This window comes from Schistocerca nitens, chromosome 7 (genome assembly GCF_023898315.1).
Source record: "Schistocerca nitens isolate TAMUIC-IGC-003100 chromosome 7, iqSchNite1.1, whole genome shotgun sequence".
In the NCBI taxonomy this organism is placed as follows: domain Eukaryota; kingdom Metazoa; phylum Arthropoda; class Insecta; order Orthoptera; family Acrididae; genus Schistocerca; species Schistocerca nitens.
In genome coordinates, this window is record NC_064620.1 from 149212003 (window position 1) to 149238771 (window position 26769).

General features: G+C 42.1%; 1 protein-coding gene across 1 annotated transcript in view; it reads left to right on the forward strand.

Moving 5' to 3' along the window:
* The window catches only part of LOC126195258 (RNA-binding protein 42-like), a 358082-nt gene that overhangs the window by 84093 nt on the left and 247220 nt on the right, over window positions 1–26769 (forward strand). The window contains exon 3 of the mRNA XM_049933783.1: window positions 3150–3351. Coding sequence (XP_049789740.1) covers window positions 3150–3351 — 202 coding nt within the window. The remainder of the gene's footprint in view (window positions 1–3149; window positions 3352–26769) is intronic.

Here is a 26769-nt window from a genome sequence, read left to right on the forward strand (position 1 = left end):
TCATAAAAATGGAACATGTTTTCTGGAACCTTTAGAATAAGAGACTGAAAAAGTAAATAGGGTAAGAATGAATTACATCAAGTTTGTTAATAAAATAGAATGTAGAAAATGGAAGAATGAATATTTAGTAGAAAAGGTGGGGGGGAATTGAGACGACTGAATATTAAATTAAGAGGATTCACTGATCAGGTTAAAGACGAATGGATGAAAAGTTACTGTTAGGAGATTGGATTATTGCAAACGCAAGGTATTAGAAGAAAAGTACAGAGCAGTTAAGTACTTAATGAACAAAGATTCAAGAAAAATGTACAAAAAGGCACACTCAACAAAAATGAGAAGATAACAGCACATGAAGAAGAGAACAAATGGGTGTTGAAGAAATATGTAAAAGAACTACATGAAGCTCAAGGACATCTTATATAATTAAGATAAGAGTATGAATGGGAATATTACAAAATGAAACACGGACCAGAGATATTGAGATGTGAAGGGGCGAGGACCATAATGGATCTCAGAAAGGGGAAAGAAATGTGCTATTATAAAATACTGACGGAAGTTATAAAGGCCTTGGAAATGGAGCAATATCCAGACTGGCAAATCTTATCTGTAGAAGATATAATGAGGAGATTTGACTTTAGAATTTGGTTAAAACTGTTGTAGTTCTTTTACCAAAGTAACAAGAAACCAAAGAATGCAAAGATTATGGGCCAGTTAGTTTCGTATACTGCATTGCAAATGTTGTGTCTACTCAGAAAATTTGGAAAAAAAATTGAGAAAAAACATGGGGGAGGAACAATTTAAATCCAGAAAAGTGTAAAGAACACAAGACCCTATTGGGTATATGATGATTATGGGTAAAGAATGTGTGAAGTTTCAGGATATGCACATCTGTTCAGGTATTTAATAGCGTGAACTCCAGTGTCCTAAAGACTCTGAAACGTGTAGTAGAGTGGAAGGACAAAAGACTCTAGGATAAAAAAGTGATAGGAAATATCGACAATGAGGAAACAGGTGAAATGGGTGTGGAGAGTGGTATTAGACAAGAGTGTTGTTTATCACAGACACTTCTTAGTATTTATGGTGGTACACTAACAGGGAAAGCATTGGAAAAAGAAGTGACTCAGTGGTAAGAGGAGAAAGGTTAAACACAATTATGTATGCAGGAAAAGGTCATAAGAGTATCTTCATATTGTCATCTCAATCCGAAGATTGGTTGGTGGCAGTTCTTCTACTCCACTTCTCTTTGCTTGCTCTTAGATCTTTCATTTCCTTATATGAGCCAATGTCTTCATAATGTGATGTGTATAGAGTATTACAGTCTACATCTTCCTCTTCCTCTCATGCCTTGAATCATCCTTTCATTTTACATTAACTAGAAATCTAATGTGTTGGTAGATATGGTCAGTTAATTGATCTCTTCTTTCCTATATTGTTTTTTCACCTATTCTAAGAATTTCTTCACTTCTGAGCTTTGATTTCCACAAGATCTTTCCTATCCTTCTCCAGCATCACATTTCAAATGCTCCATGACATCTCATGTCACTTGTTGCAATGGTGTATGTTACTGAATCACACAAGGCTACACTCAGAAAAAGTCTATAATATATCTCTTTTTGGTATTCACGTTTAGGTGACTTGATATAAGTAGCACCTTTTGTCTCGCAATAAGCTACCTTTGCCTGTGGAGTTCTGCTTTATATCAGCTGAACTTTTGCCATCTGTGGTGATTTTGTGTGGTAAGTAATTCAAGGTTTTTACATACAGGTGTGAGTGGTGTATTAGTAACGCGTGTTTACTGCAATATTTTAGATGTTGCATATGGCCTTTTTTTACATTAATTTTTGCCATATACTTTTCTTTCAAGATTTTTTCATTCTTATTCCATTTTTTCCTGTTTCTCTTCATTCTCTTCAATGGCAGCTGTCTTGTCACCAAGTCTTATCATTTTAATTTCCACTTCATTAAACTTTACCCATTCCACATCCTCTTTACATCCCTCAGTGCCTTTCTCAAAATATAAGTTGAACTATGCTGGTGACAAGCTATGTTCCTGACGTATTTCTTCCTCACCGTTGTGTATGTGATGTAGCTTTGGTTTTTATACAAATCATATACCGTTTGTCTGTCTCTAAAATGTAAACCAATACTAGACATAATCATCATTAACATATTCCAGTTCATGTTATGTAAGGTTTTTTCTAGGTATACAAATAAAATAGCATTTTTTTTTAAGTCCAGCAGTATGTCTATAACCTGTTGTAACATTAATATTGCTTCCCTTGTATGTATGTTCCGTCAAAATCCAGAGTGATGTTCAACTGAATTTGGTTCAGTTTTATTGCTCATTCAATTATATTATTTTTCTTAATGTTTTTGATATGAGTATTGATAGACTTAATGTGCTATGTGCTTCACATTTCAGAGTTCAAAGTTTCCTTGATACTGGTGTTATTAGACACTTTTTCAAATATTTTGGAAGTTCTCCAGTTTACATGTCAGTTTAAAAATACGGGCATGTTTTTTATTACACAATTCCTGTATGATTTCTCCTATTCACAGAATCACATCATAGTGCTTCATTAGTTTTCAGTTTGGCACAGATTGTGAAGCAACCATTGAAATTAGCACTTTGTGTTGAACAGCATGTTTTGCCACTTGCTGATGATTTGCTCTTGGCCACAGTGCAGGTGGCCGTTCATCTACTGGTTGGTGGCTGCACTCACATGAAAGTCTTTGAAGTTACAGCAAAGATGGTACCAACATGACTGCTTTCACTGGTGGGCCCCACTTCTGGTATGGTAGGACACACCTGTGATGATATAGTAATTTGATGTGCTGGGAGTGTGGATAAAGATGGGTCTTGCATCTGGGTGTTCTTTGAGCCTCCAGTACCAGTGGAACATCAGCAATCATGTTTGCTGTGGGATATCTCCATGTAACACTTAATAATGGCTGTGGGAAGCACCTGATTGTCATTTTCACTTCATACAGGTGTGTGTGTGTGTGTGTGTGTGTGTGTGTGTGTGTGTGTGTGTGCACGTGTAAAGGTGTGTCTTGACTATGTGTATTTTGTACTAAATGTTTTCTCATAGAATGCTGAAACATTGTAGGCAGTTTGTGCCTTGTTGCTTTACTGGTTGTATTTACAGCGGTGATGCGCCCTGCGATGGCCCCTCCGAGTGGCCCACCTGTGCTGCCGCCACCGCCTCCTGCTCCACCGAGCTTTATGCCGCCTCCTTTTATGCCCATGCCTGGTCCACCTTTGATGGACACATCGATGGTGGCACCAATTGCAGCAGCTATGGAGACCCCGATGGCCCCAGTGCAAAATCCAGTGCCAGCTATCGTAAGGTAGTTATCTGTCTTTTGTCAGTTCTTCCTTACTGTGCATTCCCTGCTGTTTAAAAGTCAAGAAGCATGTTAGCTAAAATTTCATATTTTAATTCCTTAATGCCGAATGTTGCGAATTCACATCATACCACTGCTGTGTTAATAATTGAAAGATAACAGTTTTTGAGTCCAGTGCTGGCAAGTGCTGACTGCACATATAGATACCAATGCTTCTGACCAGTGCTGCACTGTCTTGAGCGTTTTGGGTACCTCTTAAGTGCCACAATTCTTGATTTTATCTTTTATCTAGAAATTTATTCAGGCGTTGAGAGGTTACAAATTATTTCCTTAAATTAAGTTTTGGGCCCTAACATGGTTACTGGGTATTTTAAAATAGCTTTAGATACTAATATAAAAGTAGTAATGAAAGGGTAGTGGAACTCTTGGTGGTAATCTTAAAATAAAGTGTGTGATCTAAATTCTTTATTAAGCATTTGCTGTCAAATTTCTATTCGTTTTCTTTTGTCTTTTTTGTCTTTTTGCTGATTTTTTTTTCTGTCATCTAGTCGTTCTTTTCCTCCACCTTCTCCTGGTATATTTACAAGTAAAACTAAGGTAAACAAGTTACTTTGAGACATACGGCAGGAGATAGATGTGATTGTGCAAGTGTTGGAAGTTTTGCCACAGGATGTCCAGGGATGTAGGTAGCCAAAGGAAGCACTTTTAGAAGTGAAAGACAGGTTTAAAATCATTCTCCTCTATTCTGACAGTACGGAATACAGTTGGGTGCACTCATGATAGAAAGACAGACCATTAGCCAGTCAAGGCGGTCATAGTAAGATGTCGTTTTGCAGAGGAACATTGTCTGAGAGCAGTCAGGAGACAGAGAGAGGAGAGATTGCAAGTCTTGCTTTGCTGGAGGCCAGAACCAGAGAGAGCATCATTACATGGTCCAATGCTGGCTGAGTTCTGCAGCTATCACATGACGTATTTTATGAGAACGAACAGCTTCTGCTGAGGAGAGGATTGTATTCAGCTTGTAAGCCACAATAGTTGTTGCTTGAATAAATACTACAAACGAAAATTTAGGTGAATGAAAATTTAGCTGTAAAAATTCACGATATCCCCCTTACCGGCTAGGCAATCTGCACGTGCTGCCCCGTTCCATAAACCACATATAGTGGCCGGATAACCCATGTTTGGGACTGAATAGGTAAGGGTAACGTGGGCCTAGTTGGCCAAAATTGCCAGATTAGCTTACAAAAAATTCGCAGAAGCGGATATTTTGTTTTTGCGACTGGCCTTTTTAAGGACTGCAGAGCTAAGACGGTGGCACAACACTCGTATTAATAACATTAGAGGGGGCCTTGGAGGATTGTTATGATAGTATGACTGTGGGTACTAAGTGGAGGTTTTACAAAATTCTATAGGCATGGAAAAGGAGAGTGATTTCCTTTTTGTTAAAAACTGATGGGTGCAACCTCCCTAAAAAGCTTCGAAAAAGTCAATTACATTTCATCCTATTATCCTAAATGAATGCATGACAGGCTAACACACCATTCCACAAACAAGCTCATAGGTTGATCTTGTAATGGAAATCTAATCACAGATTATCCCGAAATAGCAAGTAAAACCCAGGGTCATTGTTATAGAGATGTTACAAAGCTTGGTGAGATTCACTGAGAAACAAATTGGAATCAAATTCAAAACTGATCTTTCACAAGGCTTAACTAAAATATATTGAGACAGCAGAAGAGGGACAATTAATTGTAAAACATAAAAATGCAAGACAATTGAGGTTACAAGTGTCCCAGAGAGAGTTTAAAAATTGCTGATAAAGATTGTTACTTCTCAAAGTTTTAGTGACTAATTGAAGCTACCAAGAAAACACCATATAAACATGACAGTGATACAACACAAATTAAGCATGATTTAGTATGTGTTGTACATAACATTCTTTTGAAATGGTCATGTTGCTCATGCATCAGAATAGTGAAAGCAGTTATGATTGTCACATATATTAAAACTTGATCATTAACAACTATGAGCTTAAATTCATGCTAGGATTTATTGAGAACTTGGATGCCTGAGTCCATAGGAAGGATCTCTCTTATTATAACAAAATAGAAGGTTAGCACGACATACGGTAACAGAGTAAAAATGAAGTTAATAGGTAATGTGAAAACTTTATACATACTAGGTCAAAGTTTAAGGTTGCAGATTCTTTATTAAAGCAAACTCTCTTCGTGATAGGTAACTGCGGGGTGAGGTTCAGGGACAGCCACATGTAGAGAACTGCAAAAACATTTATTGTGTGGAAATTCTACAGTCACTTAAAATGGGAATATGGCTAAAAGTGAAGAGACAGAAAGTGGGAGCATGACAGTGAGCATTGTCTTTTGTTGGTGGGAGTCAGCAGTATCCGATACAGCGCTGTCTAAACTGATCTGTCCATTCTCCTATCTGTTAGCTGAACTATTGATAATAGCAAGTGGGTGCTGGTAATGTTTGACAGCGCTGACAAGATCTCATGGTGACTTATCTCGAACAGTAAACCTGGAAAATATAACAAAAATGGGTCCCGACATGTAGTAAGTGTGTACTGTAGCTGGGCAGAAAGTTTGTTAGTGGATGTGATTACATCACACCATGAGATACTGAATAGTAACTCACTGTCAGTCAGTGTGGTGTGTTATGATTCAATGATAAGTGTAGCGTCATAGCAAACAATGATCGTGGACAGCGACTCAGGGATGACGTACTTTCAGCTGTTGAAAACTGCGATGAACTTTTTAACTCTCATTTAAAAGAGGATATAGGCTGATGTATTTTTGCTGTAAGGTTATTATTACGATGGACTAGTTGCACCTTAACAGCAACATAATAATGGGGTAGGAATGATTCTGTAGTGGGGTAGAGCATTTGTAGCCGGACTGTAAGCTGGGCGTTAATATTAGCTAACAAGTGGAAAAATACTTCAACAGGGGTTAAATTAGGGCAGAGTTTATGATGTAACCCTAACTGAATGGTAGTGATGAAGTTATTCACCTGTAATTGGATTTTATGTGTGTTGTAGAACATAATTTGTATAGCCTGGACCAAGGTCAACGACGTGGTGAATTTGTAAGTAGTCCCTGAACCAGCAACAAGTCATGTTTATTGGTCTTTACAAAGTTTTCTTGTCACACCAGTTTGGTAACTACTATCTTAATTTTCTGGATATTGGTGAGCAAGTTACCTTCTGAGTGAGTTGATTGCACTTTCTCCTGAGCAAAGGTGCTTTTGGATCCTAAGTGAGTGATGTTAACAGTGAGTATCAGTATTCCAGTGTTTGGCATTGTGATAACTGTGTGTCCCAAACAATTTTTTTAACATGACTCTGCTGACATTAAACCAAGCTGGCTTTGCCCTGCTTTATGGGACATGGTCAGTTTCACTGCGTAATTGCTCCCTGATGTTTTTAATTATTTGTGTGATATCCTGTAGGGGATAGAGGATGTATATCTGACCAGAATGTTCCAGATTAGGTGCACAGTCCAACAGTTGTATGGCTATATTTGGCAGGTGATGTTCTTTTTCTTGGAAAAGTATCTGGTTGATCTTTGCCATAACCTGCATGTAAAGTTGTGCATGCAGGAATTTTGATAGATGTTGAAATAGTATGGCTGAAGAGGCAGGCTCAATGTGGAAAGGCTGTGTTGCCAAAGCAGCTGTTTATCAGGAAAGACAAGACGCCAAACTCGCAGCACATCGTGATAATGTATAGTAACTCAGTAGAGATAGCAGCTGCCGTGATGCCAGAAATTTCTTGATCTCAAAGCATAGTGATGCAGTCACATTCTGTCAGTCAGGGATGGTACCCTCAACAGTAGAACAGGTCTACATTGGATGGCCAGAGTTAGTAGAACAGAGACAGGCTTTTCAACCTCTTGCAACAATTACCTTTGTAGCAGTAGTCTGGTAGTATTACCAAAATTTGGAAACATCCCAGGTCTGCCAGTCGTGCAGCAACGAAAGACACAACACTAGCTGGCTTGACATGGAGCTAAGTTATAAGTGCGGAGATGGCTCTTGTAACATGAGATGCTGTATCTGTTCTTTCAACAGCACATCAGATGCTCCGTCAAAAACGTGGAGTCAACTCCAGTAATTGGAGAAATGCGCATCCAAGCTCACCACTGCTTATGGGATGTCAGCTCGGCATACCAGATGTAAAGGTAGGGTGTTGTGACAGGTTACGCTTTTGCCATGTAATGCAGCAGCCATTCCCACTCAATCTAGTCTGGGTGGAAAATTTCTCTGGCCCACCCAGCGTAGCGCAGGAGAAAAATACGTGCCACTAAGGGAAACAAAACTGGTTGTGTGATGGATTAGCACAATAAAAAGGGAAGGATGCTTTTGTGAACGGTTCTAAAGGGCGTGACTACTGGCTTGTCTTACGGTAGTTTTTCTGGAAATCAAAAACATTGCGCATTTAAGTTCACATGCTTAGTTTAGAGGTGAAGCCAGGTGTTCATAGGGGCTGTCGGATATGGGGGACAGAATACAGAGATTACAAACTGTGAAGGGATATTGATGTCTCCAGATCAGTGAGTTAATTTTCCCATGATTTGAAGGCAAGATTTGTGAGGACTAAGCTGAAGAGTGGCCACAGGGTACAAACTGCTGAATGATCATGTAATACGAATTCAGTCGGCTAACAAGTAGAAGGGACTTTACAAAATGGACTGATATATGTACTTGCAGCACTAAGATACACAGCTTAGTATAAGTTTCAGGAATGGGCCCGTATAGAGGTGACAAAAGTCATTGGATAGCGATATGAGATATACAGATGGTGGTAGTTTCGTGTACACAAGGTGTAGAAGGACACCGCATTGGCGGAAGTGTCATTTGTACTCAGGAGATTCATATGAAAAGCTTTCCGACATTATTATGGATGGATGACAGTGATTGACAGACTTTGATTGCGGATTAGTACTTCGAGCTAGACACATTGGACATTCCATTTCGGAAATTGCTAGGGAATCCAGTATTCAGAGATTGACAATGTCAAGAACGTGTCGAGAATACCAAATTTCAGGCATTATCTCTCACCACAGACAACGCAGTGGCTGACGACCTCCACTTAATGAGCGAGAGCAGCGGCATTTGCATAGAGTTGTCAATGGTAACAGGCGAATTAACTACAGAAATCAGTGAGGGACATCAATGGCCTCAGATGACCAGTGTGTTGCTATCAGCACAATAGTGCCTGTGCAAACTGTTGCTGGCTCCATAATGGTACGGGCTGTGTTTACGTGGAACTGAAAGTGATCATTTATTCCAAATGGTTATGTTCAACTACTTGGAGAACATTTGCAGCCTTTCATGGACTTCATGTCCCAAACAGTGATTTTTTTATGAATGGCAATGTGCCATGTCATGGGACATCAGTTGTTTGTGACTGGTTTGAAGAACATTCTGAATAATTAGAGCAAGTGATTTGGCCACCCAGATCACCAACTTGAATTCCATCAAACATTTATGGGGCATAATCGAGGGCTCAGTTTCTGCGCAAAATCCTGCAGCTGCAACACTTTCGCAATTATGGACAGCTATAACGGCAGCATGGCTAAGTATTTCTGCAAGGGACTTCAAATGACTTATTGAGTCCAGGCCATATTGCGTTGCTGCATTAACCTAGCAAAAGAAGGTCTGACATTATATTAGGAAGGTATCCCATTCACATCAGTGAATATCTCAAAAGTTGGAGGTACTAATGTATGTCGTGGATGCTGTGCAGAAAAGATCCTGTAACAATGACAGAGAGTCTTTGCATTTGACAACATAAATGACCACACAATTTTCCCCCCCATCTCACCCTTTTTACGTGCAATTTGTGATCTTGTTGGTTTTCTGATTGTTCCGTTTTCTTAACTATCTGTTCAGTGTACGTATTGTGTGGATAGCTGCAACATGTTAATAGAGTGATATATCAGACACATCAGTCGAGTGTCGAGTGAGAACAACGGAGCTTACTTCTAACGGCAAAGTTGTGGAAACTAGTACTGGGAGAACACGGAGTGAAGAGTTGTGCGATATGTAATGGTGGCAAAGATTATAGATCTGGTCCTGCTCAAGGTAGAAGAAGACAAAAAATAGGATAGCATCAATGGTGTACAATTGGGTAAGAAAAAAGGGACGGGCCGGGGCAAAAAGTAACTGAGTAGACGCTGAGCACAGCTGCTTCCCACTGCTGAAAACACAGAGCGGCAGAGCAAACAGTTGCATATCTCTGCTTAGTAGATTAAGGAACCACACACACTCAATTTACTGTTCTCCACTAGTTCCAAACTTTCTGCAGGAGTAAAGAAACCCATACATCCCCACATTGCAGTCCAAAATCTGAAGTATTTATTAGGTGCTGCCAAGGCGGTGAGGGCGAACGTATGTGATACTGGGGAAATAAGGTGTAACGTGCCAGGTAGAGGCATAGGCAGAACAGAGACCTCAGAGGACTTGAGATACTGATAAGAATTAGGTGCCACTGACTCTGTCTGCTGTGTGGCAGGGCTCAGAGGAATTAACAGAGAAAGACGGCCATGTTGAGATGGACTTGAGTGTGGTACTGCAAGGTAACACAGAGGCATGTACTGAATGTTTTGTGCTGTAGAGAGTGAATAGCAGTGGCAAAAATTCCTTGTGGATTAACAACCATATGAGAATAAGTCATGAATGTTTGAGAACTGATCTTCACAAACAGATTCAGGAGAAGAACGTCATTGATGCATTTTGTTTTAGGGGTTTTGTGTGGGATAGGCTCCGTCACGGAATATGGAGGTGGGCACACTTTTTCCTGTTTTACTTAAGACAGCTTGGTACCGTGTATCCAATAAATGACAAGGGGAGTGTTAGCAACATTGGAGCTGCCAAGGATGTGCCATTAGATGTAACGTGTGTGAATAAACAAGCTATTGACATTGCCTATAGAATCATTTCAATTTATACTATACTGGGGAATTTGTAAAAAAAAAAAAAAAAAGTTTGGTACCAGCAATACAGCTTTACATTTATACCTCGAGTTTTTAAGCAAAACCATGAGTTTTGTGTTTCAACAAGAAACTATTGCATCAGAGAAAATCAGTAAATGTTTACACATGATCTTGCTTTTCCTCACTAAATTTGCGGCACAGAACGTTTCTTTTATCAGGCCCAAAACACTATATCTCATCGTGCAGTAAAACAAAATTAAAGATGTAACCCAGTATTTATGTGTGGTTGTGATATGTGTTCTAATATGGAGGGTTTTGTGCTGTAGACAACCAGTTCAGTTATCAGTAAGGGTAATTTTGATACACGAAATGCAGTTGCATGTGGAGATGATGTCAGGAATAGTCAAGTGATCTCCAGACCATCTTGAAATCAAGGGATAGGGTCACCAGTCACAGGAATATTTAAGGAATAGGTTTAATTTTTTTTTAAATTTCAAACACCCCAGTTAAGTCTTAAGAAGTATTTTTCCATTTAGCTTAGGACGTGCCTACAAGATCCAAGCTGTCTGCTTTTCAGAACCGAGGTAGGTCTATCCAGTTGTGCTGCTGACAAGAGACGCCTTCAGCCTTCTGCTGAGTTTGGTTGGAAATCTGCTCCATTGTCTGAGCCAATAGGGAACATGAGAAACGGATCGTGTGTGGTCACTGGAAGATTCTGAGGAGCAGGACACACTTATCTTGCTTTCTTTGTATCCAGTCTTCAGGCAGAGCATACGCTGTTAGCAAAAAGCTATTGTACACACAGGTGGCCCAGTGCTGTCTGCCTCTTGTGTCTACGCAGTGGTTCTGGCCACCAACCACATGCATGTGAACTGTTTCCTCTCCTGCTTCATATTTCTCAAATTGTAGAGGGGAGTCATCGTGTAACTTCCACCCCATAGAGCAAGCGATCTCTTATTCCATCATTCTAAATAAATCAAAAGTCCTTCTAAGTAATTTTTTGTGATCTGCATCCTGTACAGAAAATAGTGCAATGATAAAGTACGTGGTGCTAATGTACGAGTAGCTCCATAGTGGTACTACCTTTCATCAAATACTGTAGCAACTGTCTAGTGTAAAAAAAAAATGTTTTGTACTGGACCGTATCCACGATTTCACAGAATAGTGTGCAGGGCATTTTCAGGATGTGTGTTCTGGCTACTGTGCTGCTTTTGCATTTGGTATTGTTCTGCACAGTGTGCTCCTTCTTATCCCCTATATTAGCAGCCTCAAGTCCATTACACCTATACCGTAAACCCGAAATTGGATGGTACCTACCTCTATAGTAACTTGCGGAAATCATAGGGGTATGTCTGGTGTAAAATTTATTATGCTTATTATATGGAGTTGCCACACAAAAATCTTCATAGGGAAGCTAGTCCATAAAGCAAAATTAAAAATATGGCAGTTGGGATCACACAACTCTCTCAGGGTATTCGAGCCTGACTGCAGACTGCAACTGTGTCTGACGTGAGCAGCAATCTGGGATGGGTGGTGGTAGTAAGGAGGAGGCATGGAGTACGGAGCGGGGGGGATAACAAAATAGGAGTGAGGGAAGATGCTGTGCTGCCTGTGGGAGTGTGCAGCAATGTGGTAGGGACAGGATGGGATGCTAGGTGCAGAGTTGGGAGGCTGTGCTGATGGGAAGAGCAGTAGGAGGAGGTGGAAAGGGAGAGGGGCGAGGAGAAGAGGAGAGAAGAGAACAGGAGAAAGGGAACAGACTAGTAGGTGCAGTGCTGGGGTAGGAGGCATGTGTAGTGCTGTTATGGAAGCAGGAAGGGAATAGGTGGGTGAAGAACAGTGACTGAATGGCCATTGCCAAACTGTGGTCTAAGGACAGCTGGGCCACTCAGCTGCTGAACATGCTGCCCAACACAATGCGTTTCATTTCAGTGGCTGCATCACAGCCTGCACCATCTGGATTATTCCTATCCTAAATTTTCCTAGTAGCACAGGTGGCAACTCTTCCTATAACATACTTCATTCGCATAAAATACGTGGATGCCCCAACCCCATCCCCAGTCTCAGCCTTTGCCTCTTTAAGATACTTTTTGGAATATGTGTGGAGCATCCCTGCCTTATGTTGTATGGCTCTGGACTGAAAATCTTCTTGTGTAATTTCTCTTGAACTGTGCATGACCAGTATTTTGACAAAAATGTCCTTTCAAACTCTTAGAGGCTTGCATGTGTCAGCAACTTCTGTTGCCCACAGTGCTACATCGTCCTGCACATAGCCTCTAAGAAATCCGATCTTTCAGTTTTTGGTCCCAGTTTGTGGCAGTACATTGCAGAAACCTTTTATGAATACCACTGGATGCACATCGCGTTTCCTGGGTGCAGACATAGAAAATTGCCTGTGCTGGATCATATTATTGTTTATCTTGTGTGTGGTCATTATGGTTTTTGCTCCTGTGCCACCAACAGTTCTGATAATATTTTCACTACTTGTGGTATTTTCGACTTGTGATCCAAATTGATTGAGCTCTGCTCAAAATTTTTTTAGCGTTGAATCATAAACCCTGAGCATTTGAACACTAATTACTTTGACTTGATCCTTAATGTCTTTTACCTCTTCTTTAATATTTTTCACGTAAAAAGTTATTGTTTTCCTGACTGTTTTTAATTCTTGGCTAATGGTTTTGTCATCTTGTCTGTCCTTTCCAAAATTCCATGTTTTTATTTCTTACTGTTGTTCTCTAGTGCATTGATTTGTGTTCTGAGAATTTCCTCCACATTAAGGGTTGTTTGTGACTGTTAGTCATCAAAAATCACTTGAACTCAGTCCAATACTTCCTTGGCCTATGCTTTTCTCCATTCTCAGAATTTTTTATGGTGTACTTCATCCCATTCCTTAAATTGGTTGTCAAACATTTTTACTAGCTGTTGATCTTTGTGAGAAATTTTGTTGCTGATCCTGGAATTTATTAACCAAGCCTTGTTTGTGTTCTCTGAAAGTGTTTAACAACATTTCCTCTATTACTTCCATCTGAATGTCTTGCATAGACAAAGCCTCTATACACACGGTTAACTCTTTTTCACGAATTTGCCAATAATTTTTGTGAATCTGTCAAGCTATTTACTTTTGGAGTTAATTCCTCTTGCAGACCTACTACTTTCATCATTTCTAATGTCAATATATTTTACTGTTCAGTTAGCTTAGACATTTGCTAACTTAAATCCATGTTGTTCCGTTTTGCTTAATTCACAAAACAAAGAAATAAATTTGTGTATTACCGTGACTGCAGCAAAAAAGTAATAATCTTATGCTTAACACATATTAGCATAAATTTATGTTGAAAAGAGAAGTTGCCACTCACCATATAGCAGAGATGCTGAGTCACAGATAGGCGCAACCAAAAGACTCACAAATAAGCTTTTGGCCAACAAGGCCTTTGTTGAAAATAGATGACACACACACACGCGGGCGCACGTGCACGTGCACGTGCACATGTGCGTGCGCCATACACACACACACACACACACACACACACACACACACACACACACACAGTCTCTGGCAACTGAAGCCACACTGCAAGCAGCAGCAGCAATGCGTGATGGGAGTGGTAGCTGGTGGGGGTGAGGAGGAAGCTGTGGCAGGGAGGGTGGGGGGATAGTAGAGTAGGGGTGGAGGACAGTGAAGTGCTGGTGGGGAGCATGCAGGGACAAGGCGGAGAGAGGGTAGGGTATTTATGTGCAGTCGGGAGGTTAGACAGCGGGCAGGGGAGAGGTGGAGGGGGCGGGGCGGGTGTGGAAAAGGAGAGGGAGAGAGAGAGAGAGAGAGAGAGAGAGAGAGAGAGAGAAAAGACTAGGTGCGATGGTGGAATGAGGGCTGTGTAGTGCTGGAATGGGAACAGGGTAGGGTTGGAAGGGTGTGGACAATGACTAATGAAGGTTGAGGCAAAGAGGGTCATGGGAATGTGGGATATATTGCAGGGAGAGTTCCCACCCGTGCAATTCAGAAAAGCTGGTGTTGTTGGGAAGGACCCATATTGCACAGCAATGTTGCCACAAGTTCTAGAAATCAGGGATGTCAGAGAATATCAGGAAATTTCAGATGTCAGGGAAATATCTGGGAAATTCGAAAAAAAAAAGAAAGCCCTGAAAAAATCTCTTTTTTGTCTTAGTAGATGAAATGGTTTGTTTACTGAGATGGCATGCGTTGTCACTGGCTCGGCGCAGCTGAGTATGTGCGCCACTTCCCTACTCCCTCATTGTTACTGCTTCTCCCCTTCCTATTGCTCTCCTCAGCTTGCAGTCAGTGCTACCACCACTTCTAGCAGCTGCCGACGACAGTCAGGGAGGCGTGAGGAGTGGTTCGCTTGGATCTGATTCTCAGAGACTCTTGATGCAGCAGCCGGAGACAGCGGTCGTGTGTGCATGAGTTGTATCTGAATGATTGTGTGGATGTCTGTGTGCTCTCATTTACTGACAAAGGCTATGGCTGAAAATTTAGTTGTGAGAGCACGATTGTCTTTTCTACATCCCTATCTGCAGCTCAGCGATCATGTTTATGGTGAGGTGCTACCTATCCTTATTAGTATTGATTCTCAGAGTATTTGCACAAGTTATCTATTGCATGGATTGATCAGTGATATCTCATTCATCAACGTGGTGTCTGTGACATGTAAATAGCTGGTCACATGAGTGGACTTCCATGACAGGCCAAAACTGCAGGCCATTCCTGTGGGTATCTCTAATGGATCGGGGCCTCTGATCTGAAGCCCATCATTTCCCACTAATGTGCAAGCCCTGCCCATTGGATCTAGACTCATCAATCTGCCTGCAGTCCAGGTCTGTTTGTGTGTGGCATAATGCGGCAGATTTTCATGGTTTATCCGAGGACCCAGGACTGCAGTGCTCCTCGGCAGGCCGGAGGCCACGAGCGATGCATTTCAGAAATCGGACTGTCTCACCACAAGTACATTGTACAGTGCAGCGTTTTATAGACATTTTTTTTATTCTGGTACATTTTGGTACTTTGAAAATATGTTATATATTAGAGAGTATGGACGATAAGAAGAAGAAAATTGTTGCAGTCTCTGGCGGTTTGTATACTATGCAGTCATATATTTCTCAAAAGAAAAATCACACAGTACCTGTAAAACAATAGACATAACACAGTGGCTAATAACAGACAATAAGAACATAGTAGAACCAACATTTTATTGGTGGTAATTGGTTTGCACAACTCTTCCCTGCCTTATACAAGTCTTTCAAGAGGCCTACTTTTTCCTGAGGTTATTTCTGAAATCCGTGAAGGTATTTTAAATCTGTTTTGCGACTCCAAGGAAAACCGTATTTTTGTCACAAATGTGTTTCGTTTTATTGAAATCAAATAAAAACAGAGGTCTTAAGGAAAAACACATACCATTTGCCTTGCTTTCTCCATCTAAAAACAGTTAATTACAAAATTTGTTGATGTTAGTACTTAAGATTTTTGCTCACATAGGGGAGAAATCTACAATGGGGGCCCAGCCTTTGCAGCATCTTTTCCCATCCGTGCTGCATGTCTATACTCTTGCTATTGTTTTTCGCTTCCCTTGGGGAACATGTCTGGGGTGTTTTTGGGAATGTTCCGCACTGTCTGTAGCTGAAATAAGAACAGTCTCACCAATGTTTTTCGTTCCTTTTTCCTTGCTTCATTCACCTTCTCCTATCCTTCCTCCTCTTCGGCATTCGAGGCTCCTCTTTTTTCTTCTTCCTCTCTGCACACTACTGAAGGCCAGCCCATGAGTCTGGAGTCTGATGCATAACAAGTGACTGGGAAACATGTAATTCTTAGCCCCGGGTTTACAGGTAGGGTTTGCAAGTACCCTCTGGGGCAGGCCAAGCCCAGAGAGAGGTGATTGTTTGAGCTGTTACCTTCCCAAATTCCAATTGGTCCCTCTGTCACATGTTTGGGAGGTGTGACCTGAGGTGTGAACAATCACCCAAGGAGGGTGTGACCCCTTGTAAAGCGGGCCCCTGTTGAAAGGAGTGTGCCATCGGAGATGCTGAAAATCATGGGGGGTGGATTTTCTAACAATGAGCCAATCATCCTCACAATCAACATCTACAAAACATAAACGGAATGAGGCTAAAAATTCAAAGAACCTCCCAGCTGCACCATGGTTCCTCATGGTTTCACGTGCTGAAGACAGTCAGTCCCTCGCAGTGGTAAATCCGTTTGTTATTCAGAAAGCTGTTGGTGCAATTGCCGACCCTGTGAAATCCTACTCTTGTTTACAGAATGGCGCTTTGCTTTAGGAGACTACTTCTGATTCTCAAGCACAATAACTTCTTGCTGCTTCGCTTCTCCACAACTACCCTGTTCGTGTTGAGGCCCATAGAACTCGAATTCTTCTTGTGATGTTATTTACACTAGGCTGTTCAACTGTCTGACAAAGGCTGAAATACAATCATACCTCTCTGATCAGCATATCATTGCCGTCTATTGGGTGACGAAAAAAGTAGATGCCTCCTTGTGTCCATGTGCAGTCTTTTTCTCACCTTTAATTGAGTGGTGCTTCCGTCCAAGATCAAAGCAGGCTCTGAGGTTCTCACAGTCCATCCATACATCCCGAACCCAATGTGCTGCTACCAGTGTCATCGTTTCAACCACACCTGTGTTAGGGATTCACACGAGGGCCATTGTTGCCTCCTTCTCCCTGCTGTATCAACTGCAATGGCGACCATTCCGCTTCCTCTGAAGATTGTCCCATGTATCTCGATGAGCGGGCTGTCCAGGAGATCCAGGTAAAGGAAAAAGATTCTTACCTGGTTGCTTGCAAGTTATTGGCTAGTTGCAAACCCTGCATTCTACCATCTGGCACTTATAGTACTGTTTTTGCTACATCTCGCTCCATGATGGATATGGCCATGCAGACATGCAACCTCGAATTCAGCTGAGGTTGTGAAATTGTTCAGTGTCAAGGTAGCATCGCCATCCCCCCATTCAGCTGTGCAACAAGCCATCAAACTCTCACCTCAAGAGCAAAGTCATCAGGTACACAACTTGCAGGTCGGCAAAGACAGAAGGAATACTCCCGTGAAGAATTTCTACGTTCCTTCAGCCAACCAACACTACAGTTTTCCTCTGCAACCTGGAAAGGCTTGAAGAAGTCCAACAAAGGCAAACGGTCTTCTCCATTGCTGACTCAAAGATCCTCTTCGACACTGTTGCCATGTGATACCTTCCCCTGGCCAGCCTCTGTGTCGATAGTGCACACCACCAATTCGTTTTTCTGCACTGGACTCCACAGGCCGACAGCAGAAGAATGCGGACGCTTCTGTGGACCTCATGGAGCGGGATCCTCCTGCCTCTGTGCCCTGTAGCAGCGAGTCTTTGCAGGCTGGCACTAGGCAGCTGCCGAGGTGACAGCCCTTCATTTTTTCCTCATCGTGACTCTCCTCCAATGGAACGTTCACAGCCTTCAATCCAACAGAAAGAATTTATGGCTGGTTTTAGAATCACAGTGTCCTCTTGTACTCTGCCTTGAGGAAACAAAATTGTGTCCTCATGACCGCTTTGAGCTTTTACATTTCTTCCCGGTCCGATTTGACCTTCCAGTCGGCATTCAATATCATGGCTAAGTCTTGCTGCTCATATAGGATGATGTTCATAGTGTTCATAGTCAACCCATCTCTCTGACTACATCTTCAAACTGTTGCAGTTTGCCTTTTCTTTCCTCACTTGACCTTTTCCCTTTGTGCCATTTACTTCCCTCTGTCATTTGATGTCACCAGGGCCAACTTCCTCCAGCTTATTGGGCAGCTACCTCAACCACTTTTGCTGCTCGGAGACTTTAATGCTCACCATCCCATTTGGGGTTTTCCCAGAACCTGTCACAGAGGAACCCTCTTGGCTGACCTTCTTAATCAGCTTAACCTTTTCTGCCTTAAAACAGGAGCACCCACTCTCCTTTCAGACTCCTTGCATACCTATTCCCATTTGGACCTATCCTTCTGCACTGCCCATCTTGCCCATCGTCTCGAGTGGTCCGTTCTTTCTGACACCTACTCGAGCAACCATTTCCCATGTGTTATCCATTTGCTGACTCTTACCCCACCTCATTGCACACCCAAATGGCAGCTTATTAAGGCCGACTGGAGGCTTGAGTCCTCCCTTACGACTTTTGACGAACACGATTTCCCCAGTTGTGATGATCAGGTGGAATATCTTACAAACATTATCCTTACCACTGCAGAACATTCCATTCCTTGCACTTCTTCTTTACCACACCATGTCCCGGTCCCGTGGTGGACTGAGGCATACCGAGACACAATTCGCGCACAGAGATGTGCTCTCTGCGTTTTATCCATCATCCTACAATGGCAAACTGCATTCATTATAGACAGATGCGTGCGCAGTATCATCGCGTTCTTCAGGGTAACAAAAAAGCTAGCTGGATTCATTCACTAGTTCTTTTAAAAGTTCCACCTCCCCTCTTCCGTCGTGTGGGCCAATCTCCGATGGCTCTCTGGGACCAAGATCCATTCCCCAATTTGCAGCCTGACTGAAGCAGACAATGTTATCATGGACCCTATTGCTATCTACCCATTTTGCGGAAATTTCGAGCTCCTTCCACTATCACTCTGCCTTTCTCCTCTACTGAGCGAGGTGGCGCAGTGGTTAGCACACTGGACTCGCATTCGGAAGGACGACGGTTCAATCCCGCGTCCGACCATCCTGATTTAGGTTTTCCGTGATTTCCCTAAATCGCTCCAGGCAAATGCCGGGATGGTTCCTTTGAAAGGGCACGGCCGACTTCCTTCCCCATCCTTCCCTAACCCTCTGAGACCGATAACCTCGCTGTTTGGTCTCTTCCCCCAAACAACCAACCAACCTTTCTCCTCTGGAAATGAGCAGAGGAGGCTAGGTGATACCTATCCCTTCTCAGAATCATGAGTGCTACAATGCTGCCATTTCTATGAGGGAGCTATATCACTCTCTCACTTCCTCCCGATCCTTCGCCCCAGCGCCAGACGCTATTCACATTCAGATGTTACAGCACCTCTCTCATGCGGGCAAGCACTTTCTGCTTAATATGTACAGCCCCATCTGGGTAGAAGGGCACGTTTCCCAGACGCTGGTGTGAAGCCACTGTCACCCTTACTTAAGCCCTGTAAGGACAAACACCTTCCTTCTAGCAACTGCCCCATCTCTCTCACCAGCTGTGTTTGCAAGGTGATGGAATGTACAATTCATCCCCGTCTGGTAACCACTGCACAGTGTGGATTTTGAGTGCGCGGTTCTGTAGTTGACCATCTTGTTACTTTGTCCACCCATGTCATGAATGGTTTTCTGTGGAAATCCCAGACTGTGGCCTTGTTTTTCGATTTGGAGAAACCCTACGTGTGGGGTTTCCCTGGCCGCCTGCCCGGGTTTCCTTGAGGAATTTTTAAAAGACCGAGTTTTCAAGGTACATGTGGGTTCTGCCTTGTCAGACACCTCTGTCCACGAGAACAGTGTGCTTCAGGGCTCCGTCCTGAGCGTCATCCTCTTTGCTATTGCTATTAACCCTATAATGGCCTGTCTCCCACTGGGCATCTCCTGCTCCATTTTTGTTGATGATTTTGCCATCTATTACAGTTCTTCATGAACCCGGGTAATTGACCCCACTTGGAGGCACATTATTCTCATTCACCTATGCCAGTGGTGCTTTTGTGACCACCTCCCCGTCTTCATTCTGTCCTTCCCCTCCAGATGTCTTTTTAGGTACAGAGTGACTGATGTGCTGTCAGTTAGTTTTGTGCAGGAGGATGGTGTTCCCTGGACAGTGATTTAATTCTCACCATCTATGCAATAGCCACTAACAGTATTGTGTCCACGATAAGGAGTCCTGTCCTTTGCTCCTTATTTGTGGATGATTTTGCGATCTTCTGCTCCCCCTCCAATATTGCAGCAGCGAGTCGTCAGTTACAACTTACAGTGAAGAGGTTGGAGGAGTGGACTGTAAAGACCAGTTTTACATATCTTGCAGGGAAGAGTGTGTGTGTGTGTGTGTGTGTGTGTGTGTGTGTGTGTGTATGAATTTTAATCATTCTTGTTATATTTTGAATTTACCTGAATTGCAAATGTGGGATACTATTCTCCATGTAAGGTTTCTGGGCCTCATCTATATCTACATCTACATTTATACTCCACAAGCCACCCAACGGTGTATGGCGGAGGGCACTTAACATGCCACTGTCATTACCTCCCTTTTCTGTTCCAGTCCCTGTGGAATGTAATACCCTGGACCAGATTTAAGATCTTATGGAGTGTGATGGGAACAGAAACATCCCCCAATTTGTCACAAGCGAGTTATACCTGTGATTGGGCAGAGGATGCTGTTTTTGTAAGGACTGACCCAGAGCGCATTTTGGACAAACCCTCCACCTTTCTCAACTTGTCACCCAAATGCTCCCCGAAAAATTGAGGTTTCATGGACTTCAAAGATTCCCCTTACATACGAGGTACTGGGGCGAATAAGCTTCACTGCCATCTTTAGCCTGGCGTTCCTGCCATGATGTGGCCAGGGAGGGGGACGATTTGGGCTCATATTTCTTAGCATTGAAGTTAGACTTTTCCCACTGAAAGACTGCTGCCAGCGGACCACCAGCATGAGATGACATACTACACATCATGGCGTGTCATCTGCCCTGATACCACCAACCCAATGCCACCCACACCGAACAGGGGCCCTCCCCACAGGTGCCACCCAGCCTCAGCAAGGATCACCTGGCAGGATGGCCATTGCTGGGAGTCCCGATGCCCTAGGGAGATGGCCATCTACTCCATGGCATATGTGGGGAGTTAATGGCGCAGACATCAGCAGAGTGATCCCTGTGCTGTAGGGGGATGCTGCAACCAACAGGGTACACACACACACTGGACTAGATACCGTGCTGGATATGAGGTGCAAAGAAGTCCATGGTCACCATAGGCACAGGCACTCATTTTTGACTTCAGACTGTCATAGTTGCCACATCTAAAGGACCTGAAGGCAAAAGTCCAGAATGCGCTGCACATATTGAGGTATATTAGGCACAGGTCTTGGGGACTGGACAAGGTCTGTCTGCTCCAGTTTTATAAGATCTTTGTGCAATTGAGGTTAGATTATGGATGCACAGTGCATTGAACAGTGAGACCTTCATACCTAAAGATCATTGATGCTATATGCCATGAGAGTATCAACCTGGCAATCGGGGCTTACTGGACCAGACCCGTACCCAGTGCTGAGGCTGGTAAACCACCACTTACCATCTGGCAGCAACTCCTCATGGTGTGTCGAGCATGTACCTTCCTCTCTACGCCAATTCCCCTTGCATACCATACCGTTGCTCATCCAGCAATGGAACGCCCCTTTAACAATCGTTCATGAGCAACGAGGCCATTCTGGACACGTGTGAAGTGTGTGCTGGAGTCCCTGAGTGTGGAACATGCTCAGGCTCAGATCCGAGGTTTTATCTGACTGCCACCCTGGGCACTGCAGAGCCCCAGAGTAATTTTAGATTTACTGCAGTGTGGGAGAGGTTGCACTGCTGCGTATATTTTTAATACATTATTTCCCGACATCTTAATAAGTACCTCCTCCTACATTAAAGGTTGGGAAAGGAAGTGACTTCCTGCTGCGTGCCACGTCACATGGGTATTGTGGGGAATGAAAGGGCAGATGTAGCAGCCAAGGAGATGGGTGGTGAATCTCAGTTAGTTCAGTGTGCCCTCCCTGCATAATATCACCTCACTGTTGAGGTACAGTGTCATGCGTCAGTGGGGGGTGAGTGGCTGGAAATGACAGACGATAAGCTCCATCTCGTAGAGCCTGCAATGTGACTGTGGCTTTCCTCCTACCAGCCACAGAGAAGAGACAAAGAAAATTGCTTACTTGTCTCTGCTGAGGCCACAGCCCTATGATGCACAGCTTCTTGCTCCAGCAAGAAGTCTCTCCAGTGTGTGGTGATGTGGCAAACAGATCACAGTGTGCCATATTTTATTTAAGTATGCTTTATTTTCAGGGCAGCAGCAGATGATTTACCAGATCTCCCTTCTATTTTAAGTGACTGTCGAATGGATGTAATTGGAGTATTAAAGTTCCGTGAATTGTCTAACATGTTTCCTTAACATGTTAACAGGGTGACTGGCTCACCTATGTTTTTTGTAAGTGGTCAGCCGGTCACATTTCTCTGTTTCTTTAACTTAGTGCCTCTATAATTTTACTTACCTTTTAATCCATGATACAGCACTTTTCATTCTTTCTCCTTTGTCTTAAGGCATGTGAGACAGAGTGATTGTGTGGTTCAATGTTATGAAGTGGAAGTGAGTGAATGAGTGTCATCTTGTAGGTTTCATCCTCACTGTGTGATAACACTTTTAACAATTTTACCCACATTTGTTTCTTTTAATATGTGTAATGGTGCTGATAAACTTGCGGTTGAGCACTCATAAACTCGAAACACCTGTGGGCGGGCACACACACACACACACACACACACACACACACACACACACACACTCACTCACTCACTCACTCACTCACTCTTGAATACTATATATGAAAATTTAACAGGAAGAAAATTTAGAATTTAGCAATAAAATTTTGTGATACCACCCTAACTGGCTAGGTGATCAGCACGAAATATCCATTCTCTTATGTCTTTTCTGTGGTTCCCATTGTGATGATGAAACTCTGGTAATGTGGAATGAGTCTAGATGTAAACTGGTAGAGTGAAGTAGCTCTGAGAAACTGATTGTGTATACTTTATTAACAGTCAACCTCAATTAGTGTTCTTCATTGTCTTTCTGCCAAACAAGGCTGAAAATGAACATAGTTCTACCAGGAAATATACTAATTTGGTAAAAAAACTGCAGCCTTCTCCATTCTTTAAATAGCTGTTGATGACAACTTTTCTGATTGTCAGAGAAAAACTAGAAGCTTATTTACAAGGCCAGTATTTTTATTCAGCCTATGATAGGGCTTCCTCTTTCATTTCTTAACCCCAATCCATATTCACCTACTATGTTTCCTTCTCTCCCTTTTCCTACTCTCGAATTCCAGTCACCCATGACTATTAAATTTTCGTCTCCCTTCGCTACCTGAATAATTTCTTTTATCTCATCATACATTTCTTCAATTTATTCATCCTCTGCAGAGCTAGTTGGCATATAAAATTGTACTACTGCAGTAGGCATGGGCTTAGTGTTTATCTTAGCCACAATAATGTGTTCACTATGCTGTTTGTAGTACCTTACCCGCACTCCTATTTTTTTATTCATTATTAAACCTACTCTTGCATTACCTCTATTTGATTTTGTATTTATAACCCTGTATTCACCTGACCAAAAGTCTTGTTCCTCCTGCCACCGAACTTCACTAATTCCCACTATAGCTAACTTTAACCTATACGTTTCCCTTTTTAAATTTTCTAACCTACCTGCCCGATTAAGGGATCTGACCGACTGGTATAGCATTTTGCACAGAGCATAACTTAATCATAGCTAACACTTGGTTCAAGAATCATAAAAGAAGGTTGTATACATGGAAAAAATCCTGGAGATACTGGTAGGTATCAGATAGATTATATAATGGTAAGAGAGAGATCTAGGAACCAGGTTTTAAATTGTAAGACATTTCCAGGGGCAGATGTGGACTCTGATCACAATCTATTGGTTATGAACTGTAGATTAAAACTGGAGAAACTGCAAAAAGGTGGGAATTTAAGGAGATGGGACCTGGATAAACTGACTAAACGAGAGGTTGTACAGTGTTTCAGGGACAGCATAAGGGAACAATTGACAGGAATGGAGGAACGAAATACAGTAGAAGAAGAATGGGTAGCTCTGAGGGATGAAGTAGTGGAGGCAGCAGAGGATCAAGTAGTTAAAAAGACGAGGGCTTGTAGAAATCCTTCGGTAACAGAAGAAATATTGAATTTAATTTATGAAATGAGAAAATATAAAAATGCAGTAAATGAAACAGGCAAAAAGGAAAATAAACGTCTTAAAAATGAGATCGTCAGGAACTGCAAAATGGCTAAGCAGGGATGGCTAGAGGACAAATGTAAGGATGTAGAGGCTTATCTCACTAGGGGCAAGATAGATACTGCCTACAGGAAAATTAAAGAGACCTTTGGAGAAAAGAGAGCCACTTGTATGAATATCAAGAGCTCAGATGGAAACCCAGTTTTAAGCAAAGAAGGGAAAGCAGAAAGGTGGATGGAGTATATAGAGGGTCTATACAAGGCCGATGTACTTGAGGACAATATTATAGAAATGGAAGAGGATGTAGATGAAGGTGAAATGGGAAATATGATACTGCGTGAAGAGCTTGACAGAGCACTGAAAGACCTGAGTTGAAACAAGGCCCCGGGAGTAGACAACATTCCATTAGAACTACTGACGGCCTTGGGAGAGCCAGTCCTGACAAAACTCTACCATCTGGTGAGCAAGATGTATGAGACAGGCGAAATACCCTCAGACTTCAAGAAGAATATAATAATTCCAATCCCAAAGAAAGCAGATGTTGACAGATGCGAAAATTACCGAACTATCAGTTTAATCAGTCACAGATACAAAATACTAACGCGAATTGTTTACAGACGAATGGAAAAACTGGTAGAAGCCGACCTTGGGGAAGATCAGTTTGGATTACGTAGAAATGTTGGCACACGTGAGGCAATACTGACCTTACGACTTATCTTAGAAGAAAGATTAAGGAAAGCATTTGTAGACGTTGAGAAAGCTTTTGACAATGTTGACTGGAATATTCTCTTTCAAATTCTAAAGGTGGCAGGGGTAAAATACAGGGAGCGAAAGGCTATTTACAATTTGTACAGAAACCAGATGGCAGTTATAAGAGTCAAGGGGCACGAAAGGGAAGCAGTGGTTGGGAAGGGAGTGAGACAGGGTTGTAGCCTCTCCCTGATGTTATTCAATCTGTATATTGAGCAAGCAGTAAAGGAAACAAAAGAAAAATTCGGAGTAGGTATTAAAATTCATGGAGAATAAGTAAAAACTTTGAGGTTCGCCGATGACATTGTAATTCTGTCAGAGACAGCAAAGGACTTGGAAGAGCAGTTGAGCGGAATAGACAGTGTCTTGAAAGGAGGGTATAAGATGAACATCAACAAAAACAAAACTAGGATAATGGAATGTAGTCGAATTAAGTTGGGTGATGCTGAGGGAATTAGATTAGGAAATGAGGCACTTAAAGTAGTAAAGGAGTTTTGCTATTTGGGGAGCAAAATAACTGATGATGGTCGAAGTAGAGAGGATATAAAATGTAGACTGACAATGGCAAGGAAAGCATTTCTCAAGAAGAGAAATTTGTTAACATCGAGTATAGATTTAAGTGTCAGGAAGTCATTTCTGAAAGTATTTGTATGGAGTGTAGCCATGTATGGAAGTGAAACATGGATGATAAATAGTTTGGACAAGAAGAGAATAGAAGCTTTCGAAATGTGGTGCTACAGAAGAATGCTGAAGATTAGATGGGTAGATCACATAACTAATGAGGAGGTATTGAATAGGATTGGGGAGAAGAGGAGCTTGTGACACAACTTGACTAGAAGAAGGGATCGGTTGGTAGGACATGTTCTGAGGCATCAGGGGTTAACAAATTTAGCATTTGAGGGCAGTGGGGAGGGTAAAAATCGTAGAGGGAGACCAAAAGAGAAAAATACACTAAGCAGATTCAGAAGAATGTGGGCTGCAGTAGGTACTGGGAGATGAAGAAGCTTGCACAGGATAGAGTAGCATGGAGAGCTGCATCAAACCAGTCTCAGGACTGAGGACCACAACAACAACAACATGATAGGGCTTGAAATTAATGTGACAGTGAGTAACAGAAAAGTCTTGAGTGCAGATGCTGCATTCATGTATTTGAATATATTTCAGCATAATGACTGTGACAACTGAAATGTTTGCTGCAATGGTATACCATTTTTCCTGTGTCCTTTGTAAGAAAAGTCTGATATCAGTCTGTTGAACGGTCGTCATAATGCCCTGCAATTTCTCATCTGAGGTGTGACTGACTGGTCAGCCACTTCTTCACCAATGAAAACAAGTGGAAATTTTTGTGCCAGATCCATTATAACAGACCTATACTTCCAGTTAATTAGGATTTTTAAATGACATGTGCAGCTACTGTTCCCTGTTGTTTGGGAAAGATATATATTCTGAAGAATAATGTAAATCAAGATAAGTGTGGATTCAGTTATTACCGAAATTTTTATCGTGTGACTACATTTTGCATGATAATGACTGAAAGAAATTTTATTGAAAAATGTAAAAATAAGAATGAGTTAGTGAAATTTGGATTCCAAATTATTTAAGATTGGTTGTCAACTCACTGTGTGGGCATAAATTACTGTATGATTATTAAACAATGGAAAATGCAGGATGGAATGTAACAATACCAGAGAAGGAATGTTGCTACTCACCATATAGCGGAGAATGCTGAGT